General features: G+C 34.2%; 1 protein-coding gene across 6 annotated transcripts; it reads left to right on the top strand.

Annotated features, from left to right (window-relative positions):
* The first annotated feature begins 2,059 nt into the window (after positions 1-2,059).
* Positions 2,060-7,589, top strand: LOC107854587. Of its 6 annotated transcripts, none has more exons than XM_047397343.1 (12): positions 2,060-2,465; positions 2,924-3,100; positions 3,417-3,565; positions 3,651-3,760; positions 3,928-4,036; positions 4,128-4,167; positions 4,851-4,940; positions 5,024-5,123; positions 5,219-5,358; positions 5,780-5,882; positions 5,977-6,575; positions 7,074-7,589. In XM_047397343.1, exons 3-12 carry the CDS (start codon positions 3,427-3,429, stop codon positions 7,360-7,362), a joined length of 1,719 nt encoding a protein of 572 aa, XP_047253299.1. In that variant the 5' UTR covers positions 2,060-2,465; positions 2,924-3,100; positions 3,417-3,426; the 3' UTR covers positions 7,363-7,589. The 6 variants fall into 6 exon arrangements, with proteins under 6 accessions (XP_047253299.1, XP_047253300.1, XP_016555088.1 ...); XM_047397344.1 differs by having other exon boundaries at positions 2,060-2,448; positions 2,924-3,164; XM_016699602.2 differs by having other exon boundaries at positions 2,060-2,448; positions 2,924-3,157.
* The last annotated feature ends 1,716 nt before the right edge of the window (positions 7,590-9,305 follow it).

Raw genomic sequence — 9,305 nt, forward strand, 5'->3', positions numbered from 1 at the left:
CTCATGGGCCGATATGAAAGATATTCTTTGGTATGCCTTCATATGCCATTTGATATGTGTGTGTGTGATTAGGCACAAAAGTAATTTGACTATGTGAGAGGAAAAAAAAGTAATTGTTGAAAAAATAGTTTTAGTATAAAAACATCACCTAGTAGTTCTGTAGTTAATAATTTTAAAACTTCAATTTTGAATATTTAGCAAATTGTATACAAAATAATATTATGTCAAACATTTTTGTGAAATATTTCTGAACAGAGAGTATATGTGTACTGCATAAATTGTAATAACGGAAGTAAATTTCTTAAAGGTCATATAAAAATCGTGACAAGTAAGCTACTAGGAAAACGATCAAATGTGAAATATAGAGTTAGCGGGTCCAAAATGAATATAAAAAAAATAATTAGGCGCAATAAAACTCTTGTTTGTGACTTTGTGTGGAGTCGAGGATCGAGTCGAAGATAGTGAATTCAATTTAATTTGAGCTGAGAAAAGAAATTTCTGTGTTTAGGTCCCTACTAAGCTAAGCAGAATTCATAAACTATGCAAAGGCTCTTCGAATACTTTTTTCAAAGTTTTAGCAAAAAAAAAAAAAAAAAAATTCTCAACCCCCTTACAAAGAATTGATGAGTTAAACTACTGGTGTTGGCATAGAAGTCAATCAAGTATGTTATTATATTTTACCTTTTATTGCCCCTTTTTGCCTTTTTCCTTTCCTAACACATTTTTTTTTCACTTTAATAAAAGTTTTTCCATTCAAGAATAAATTCTTCTTTTTCAAAGTATATTATCACAAAGATGAAGCTTTTCTAGCTAGCACTACCTCACTCGAATCTTGATTTCCAACCACCAATCATTTAAAATTTATGGGTTCTCAATTTTAGTCTTTTTATGTTATTCTGTTTTAAATTAATAATTATTATATATATTTTTTTTATAGTTTTTTAAAGCAAGCAATATCAAATTTGGATTAAAGCTAACAGGGTAAGTAAAATTATCTATTTGGTCATATTTTTACGTAAACATGAAAGCACGTAAATATTTACATGCACTCCTTCATTTACTATTTTATTGATTATTATCTTTCATCAGCATATGCATCGGTTATATATGAATATCATTACACTTTTCTTTCATTTCACTGACCATCAGACCATATTCTTGTAGGTATTTACATGCAATCTTTGTTCAAACGATGTTGGAGTAACTTAATTACTCTATCCGTTCATTTTTACTTGTCCACTTTTAATTTGACACATACTTTATAAAATAATAAATAATAAGAGTAATTTTATTATATCACCCTTTGAATATAATAAATTTAATACTTTGAAAAATATATTGAATAATGAATAATATTCAATACCAAAAATAAAATGGATAAAAATAGATAAATTATCCATTAATTTTCTAAACTGGACAAGTATTATTGGACATTTATTTTCAGCAACATAACAAGTAAAAGATAGACGGAAGAAGTATAATTATGTAATTAAAATAGATATGATCAGATAACAGTATGTATGTATAAGTAGTTACTTGTTTGGGATTTTTAATGAAAGTATCGATGTCTTATACCTAATGCATTGTTTGTATCACATAGGTACATCGTACGTGCCTCCCATGATATTTTCCAAAGTACACACCTTTTCCTAAATTCCAACTTTATTGAAGTTTTCAACACGTATCGCCGTTTGAATCTTAATTATAAATTTTGAATTCGAGCTCTAAAAATAAAAATTTTAATTGGAAGTACTTTTTGTTTCTTTTTGATGACCTTATACGATGACGTGAATTTGTATTAATAGAATCACTTGACATAATTATGAATTCGTTGAGTTCGAATACTATATAATTGTAATATTTTTTAAAAAAGAAACATTTGTCAATACTTCCAGCCACACTATCTTGCTTTATGGTTACTTTACCAATCTTCAAAAAGGTTTCATAATTCTTTTTATCTGGCGATTATATCAGATATCAATATTCATTTGAAAAGATTACTTATTGGTAATACCAAAATGTATCAAAAATATGTCCTTGTAAATGCTAAAATAATTCTTTTTTGTTGTTGTTGTAAAAAGAAAAGATGCACATTCCATATTCTTATTAATTAAGAACACATCATTTTCAACATGTGTGTTTGCCTTTTAATTACTCTCATGTTTCCTATATATTTATTATAATTCTGCTTTGTTGTTCAGCAAATTAAATTTATTTGTTATGTTCAAGAAAGGGAAAATTCCCATGTTAGATATCCACCTTGGTGGTTTCATATTAGTTGAACTTAACACTTTCAATCATTATTTTTCTCTTGAGATCTCTGCTGCATAAAATTCTTTATTTTACTTCTTAGCTTATTCTCAATACTTTTAAAAAAATTCCAAGTGGAGTACTTTAAGAAGAGCTGAAAATTTGATGAACATATTATTAGCTCTATAATTGTTGAAGGTTTGTTCTCTCCTTTAGTAAGTATTCCAATTTCTACTTTTATTTATGATTTTATATATGTGTGTGTCATGTGTTGGTGGGATATAATGTTTTTGGTGATTATATCTGCTTTTGTGAGTGAAAAAATGTGGAATGACAGTTGCATATATGTGGATGATCAAAAATTTGATCAAGTTATATAGCTTCTTATTTAACTAACATGGTTATTAATTGTTTACTTAATTATATTCTCAATACGTTCCTTTGTCTACTAGTCTGTTTCTTTTTCATGAGCCAAACACGAAAAAATTCTTTTTGATGACGGAGACAGTGAGACTAGAACTCAGGACCTCTACCTGCTTCGTCTGATACCGTGTTGAAGCGTGTGACATTGGTTCATGTTACATATATATTGGTTGCACATAGTTTAGTTGATAAGCTGTTCAAACTTTTAGGATATATATATAGTCTTAAGAAGGAATACTCAACTTCTCAGGTTAGCTTTGATCACGAGGAGAGAAGAGCGGACCATTGAAAGTCTCAATTCATATTCCCCCAAGGTAGAGGTAAAGAACCCCCGAGAGTGAAATAGAACATGAAAGCGTAAGCTCCCAAGCAGTGGGAAGAGCCAGGGCTCTGACCGTGTACCTGTTGAAGAATGAACCGGTGACTAGTATGTAACAATCATGCCAGCTTGAAAGACACTTTTTCATTCGGTCTACGAAAAAAGGTTTTTGGTAAATTTGATATTTTTGGATACTTTGTAGGACCTATTGCAAATATATTGACATATGCACCTTTTCGTGTATAATTGAATTTTGATAATGGCATAATGCAGAATGTTAATGTTTACTGAAGTACTTATCTCAAGTCGATAAAATTTGTTCTTAGATGTATTGTTATGATTAACAGATATTTGTAGGTATGTTTGTGCTTCATCTACAAAGCTAGTTCATTTACTATAGATTTTTGACTTTCATGAACTTTAGAGGACACAATATGAGGGACAGTGGTAACATATCTCAATACAGAAATAGACTGGATCAGACGCTATCGTCTGATGATCTTGTCAATTATGATAAGCTGAAGACCCTTGTCAAGAATCAAATCCTATGCTCCTCGGAGTGTGATCTTCACGGTCAGTTCTAAGTTCAATTTAGTATGTCATCAAACAAATTACTATAAAATCTATAACATCAAATGCATACTCTCTTTTTTGGCAGAATGTAGTGAGACTCTGGTAGATAGAAGAACCAAGGAAGTGGCGAACTTCCTGAGCATGTTGAAGAGTGCATCGGTAACTGATTCCGAGGCATCACATGGTGGTTGGAAAGTAGGCTATCTTTCCCAATGCTTATGTTTCTCTTAAAACTAATTTGACAAGCAGTGGTTGTTGCTTGTATTAGTACTACTACTACTACTACTATCCGGCGCTCCATTTTTCTTGGAAATTTTGGGCTACTAGCGATAAGTGATTCTAGTTCTCTTTCGTTATGACAGGTACAACAGGACACCGAGGAGATCCGTGTTATGTACCGAGAGGGACCAGAAGGCACTCCCTATCACACCCTTCTAGCTGAAGGCTATGTGGATGGCCCATTAGATGTTTGTAAGTTAAATTTATGTATGTATATATATATATCTCCGCCCCCTATGTAGTAGTGGAGAAGATTAATGTAAGAAGAAAACTTCTATTTCAGGTTTTTGCCTCTCTTGGGAAGCAGAACTATACAAAAAGTGGTAAGGTTTTTGTATGTTTGCGACACTTGAACTCAGACCAATATACTTCAAATGCAACAGATGCATGTTCTAACTTCTGCTCACTAATACACTATTTGAAAATTGTTTTAAATAAAGAGCAGATAAGGAGATAAAAAGTCTATTTTTTCTTTTCTTTGCTTGATCATAAACATCTACTTTTATCGATAAACTCTGAACCTATGCGTCCACCATTGAGAATGAGATAAATTGAAGGAAGTAAGTGAAGAGTTTGAAGTATATAAAGGTTTTTTGGTAGTGGCTGTGTTTTCATATCAGTTGCAGTCTAGGTTTTAAGAGATATCAGATAATTTCGTTCAGCGTTTTGGCACGAAAACTGGAAGTAAGTGAAGAGTTTGAAGTATATAAAGGTTGTTTGGTATTGGCTGTGTTTTCATATCAGTTGCAGTCTAGATTTTAAGAGAGATCAGATAATTTCGTTCAGCGTTCTGGCACGAAAACTGGTACTGGCAGAAATGTTTAATCGATGATTTATCTGAAAAATGATAATTAGAGACTGAATGTTCTTAACTAAGCAACTGTTTATTGGCAACACAAGTGAAACGAATAAATCTTACAGAAAACGAAGATGAAAATTTCATTTCAAGTGATTCGTTTGGTAACAATTGCATTGATGACTAACAATTGTGCCACTTTCTTGTCAGGTGGCCACAAACTATGATTCCAACTTTTAAGGTCGCGGCATCCCAGTGCTTGCAAAAGGTTAGAATTGGTGAACAAATAATTTTAGTAAGGTTGGTCCTCCTATTGTATAACTCGTCACATTCTGATGCTGCTCCTAAATGTACTAATATGTACTTAATTACTTGGAAGAAAGGATGAAGCTTTCAAGGCCATTGTCAGCAAGGGAAGCAGTGGTACATTTATTTGCATTTGAATACTTTCAAGATGGTCTTATAGTTGTGACTGCCAATACGGTAAGCACGTGAAATTCCATGAGGCTTGTTAGTGTTTCTTATTTTCCTTAACTATCCATATGCCCATAATCACATTCCTGTGTCTTTTTCTCCAGATCTCTGACGTAGATAGCGTTGATAGAAGTACGCATGGTTATTCCAAAGATGGGATACCAGACGCACAGGATGTAGTACGAGTTGATCTTCTGGGAGGTTTTGCTCTACAAAAAGTTACTGATAATAGGAGCTACTTCAGGTAACACACACTCTTCATATATCCAAATGCTAGTGAGGAGAGATTGAGAACATTCTTACCAACCGAGCTATACTAATTCACCTGTTGATAACTTGCCTATGTGAGATCCACATAGGCAGTTCAACCTCAGATGAAAGAATAGAATTGTGGTCAGTTGTCAGCGGAAAAGTAGTCAAATTTTGAGAACCGTTTGGACTGATCAAAGTGGATCAGAGGATTCATAAAGTTGACCGTAACTAGCTTAAGACTGATGCGTAGTTGATTGATTGTTATAGAATGAACCCATCCATCCGGCTTAAGGAACAGATATGCAAGCGGAATATAATGTGGTCAGAATAAGATTAGATTTAAGTTGTAAATGAGCTAAAGACTGCCACTTTTTACTATCAATTTTGATTTTCTTCAACTTTATAATTTGCAGGATGATAGGAAATTTGGATATTAAACTGGATTTTATACCTCCAGCATTAATTAATTTCGTCTCAAGGCAGCTCATAGGTGGTGGTTTCAAGCTTTATAAAAAGGTTAACTTAGAGATAGTCCTGTTTTACACTTAAAGTTGATAAAAAAAAAACAATATCTAATGCTCCTACAAGTAATTCACTATGGTTATTGCAGCAAGTAGCTTCAGCTGCTAAAGGTGATGAAGATTTCAGTAAGGCTCTGAAGGATCCACTGTATGCTCGAATACATGAGTCTCTTTACTCCGATAAAGTACCTAATGGTGATATAGCTTTAGAATTACAAAACTTGAAGAAAAATGCAGTTCCTCTTGATGAAGAAACTAGAACAAACAGTAACGAAATATGTCCTGAGCAAAAGGTTCATAGTGAAATCGAGGAGATTGAAGATGAAGCCTGTGAAAAGATCGAACATCAAAATCAGGATGAAAGGAACATACATGATTGTCCAGTCAATCAACTTGTACCGAAGCTCAGCAAGAACGAGAATGTTGGTATTATCCCTGAGGTCAAACAAGCTTTAGGAACTTTGGATAAGGCTATTTCTATCATAAGGGAATGTAGATGTAACATGGAAACTAGGACAGTTCCCGGCAGCACTGTAATGTCAGTAGACGCGGAGAAAGACAGTCTACAAGATTCAAAATCATCAGAAGCTGATAAGGATGGGAGAAACATTGGAGATTTTGGTGAAATACACAAACAGGAATTTAGAGAAGCAACCTTTTATGAACACAGAAATAGCTCTTGTTCCAGGTAAAATTTGTTTGCTAAATAGCTGGCTTCTATTGATGATTACAGATGCATAATGTGAACCTTGATTATTCTTCATAAAATGGTTCAAATTGCAACTTACTGGTTTCAGTAACTTGCCTAAATTTTGCCAAATGAGCAGATAGAAATTGCAAAAAATCATTTTATCCTTAGGATGCTTGAATTCATTATAAAAGGAAATCTTAGAAGTGAAGATTGCTGAATCTCAAAATATAGTTAAAATCTATGTTGTTCGGACTTTCAAGAATGTTTACAAGCGTGTGTTGGATCCTCCAAAAGTAGCACATTTTTTAAGGATCCGGCTTAGGTGCAGCAGCATTTTCAGAAAGTCTGAGCAACATAGGTTAAAATGGCACCCTAATATGTATTGTTTTGGATCATATGCTAAGTAATTACCGAGAAAATTCCTATTCTGCTAAATAATTTCCTCTCTAACCGAGAAAATCCCTATGCTAACTTCTTAAGTATAACTTTTTTCAGGCGCACAAGTTCTAGTTTGTGCACAAGGGAAGCACCCCATAACAAGATTGCTCCAGCATCCCCTGATGTTTATGCTGCAATTACTAGTGGTGAGGCACATCACATTGATCTATGCTCTCCGACAGATCTAGAAACGACAGGGAAAACAATGGAGAAGATATTGAAGGAAGACAATGTGACGGTTGCCAATGAGGATGACATCCATGAGAAGAAGCTCGGTGAAAGAAAAACTAGAAAACTACCGAGATATTGCTGCTTGTACTTTCTCTCCGGGCAGGTTGTGGCTTAACAGTGAGCAACTAACAATACAATAGGTGAAGAATGTAAAACAATTTTACTGTTGCTCGAGTAGTAATTCGTTTAGTTTTCATTTTCTTTTCTACAACATAAGTATATGAAGCATAAATGTGAGAATTTCATTTAAGTTTAGCTGCAAATATGAAATTTAGTTGCAAAACCTGTTGTAAACTATTCTTAATACGATTATTCTCTGCTCCCAAGTCATTTGACACTGTATCTTCCATCTTCACAACTGGATTTACTGAAGTTTGCCTATGTACACGCTTGCTGAGTGTGATCTCCAGGCATAGTTTGATTTGTTGCTTGAACTGAAGAATAATTGGTACAGCGTTCTCATGTTATGCTACAGTGAATTTTGATGACAGATTTTGTAACTGGCATTGGAGCAAGACGAGGAACAGAATTTTCTTTTAGGGGCACTAGTGATCTCATCTCATGTTCTACTCCAGATGATTTCGGTTTAGATCTATCATCACAGAAGGGTGTGGGGCTGATGTTGGAGCTGAACTTCCTTCCAGTCCTTTGTTTTCTTCAATCGTTATTAAATAGCACTAAGACAAACTTTTATATTTAGCATTATATATAAGATCAACAACCACGCCCTCAATCTCAACCAGTTGGAGTAGGTTATATGAACCTTAAAATAAGCATTCTACTCCATTTGAACCAGCTCCAATCCAATGCCCAGTGATTACTTTCCGACCCAATGGCTAGTGAAAGTTCAGGAGGTGGCCATTAAGTCAAAACAAAACCTTGATCAATTGATGTTGTGTTTTATGCAGATTGCAAGCAGTCAAATTACAGTGCTCCTCCGCTACTTGGGCTCAGACAGGCAATATGAGCTCAAATCAGATGTACACTCTCAAAATTCTTGTAAAAAGCTCACAAAATAAACAAAGTACATAAAAAGCAACTTGTAGAACTTCTGTTCAGGCTATCAGAATTTCCTGTTTTACTAATTACTTTCTGGTGAATTTTCTTCTGTAGTTAAAATATAGCTTATGTCCTATTTAAGCAGCTCTTGCTATTTGGTTCACATTAAAGAGGAACACAACTGAGCTTAGAACTAATTTTACATATTCAGGATTATCTGCCCACAGAATTCATTTTGAAGTTTTGTGTCAAACTGTCAATACTAAAGGATACAAGCATAAATAAATGATAGAAATATGGAACATAAACTATATTCATACTGATATCGGAATCCAAAACTGAAACGATTCAGGAAAACTGTTTCCATCAAAAGAAATTTGCTATAGACAAGTTCTTTCAAGTTTGCGTCAGTTGTTCTTTAGCTGCAGCCTCGCTTCTCATTGGTAACGTTCAGTTTTGCAGGTAAAGGTTATCCTGCTACTTTCTAGCAGCCTCACTTTGTTGAGCAGACCTTGTATGGTAACAGAAGCATCCTTCAATTTGCTCCGTAAACTTTCTTCTTCCTTAGCCCGCTGTCTTCTTTCTTCTAGAAGGATGCGAGCTAGACTTTTACTCCTGCCTCTTTCCTGTTGCCAATGGTGCAAAACCTGTTGTAAATTATTCTTAATACTAATATTCTCTGCTCTCAAGTCATTTGACACAGTATCTTCCATCTTCACAACTGGATTTCCTGAAGTTTTCCAATTTGATGTAGACGCTTGCTGAGTGTGATCTCTAGGCATAGTTTGATTTGTTGCTTGTGCTGAAGAATGACAGGTTGTGTAGCCGACATTGGAGCTAAACGGAGAACAAAAGTTTCTTTTAGGTGCAGAAGTGTTTACTGGAGTTCCATCAGTTTGCCTATTTAATATACACATTTGCTGAGTTATATCGGGTTGTCTATTCAATGTACACGTTGGCTGAGTTAGATCATGATGCCTATTCAATGGACACACTTGCCGAGTTAGATGACGTACGCACTTGCTGATTTTGATCTACATACATAGGCTGGCGTCCTGC

Source organism: Capsicum annuum, chromosome 10, assembly GCF_002878395.1.
Source record: "Capsicum annuum cultivar UCD-10X-F1 chromosome 10, UCD10Xv1.1, whole genome shotgun sequence".
In the NCBI taxonomy this organism is placed as follows: Eukaryota; Viridiplantae; Streptophyta; class Magnoliopsida; order Solanales; family Solanaceae; genus Capsicum; species Capsicum annuum.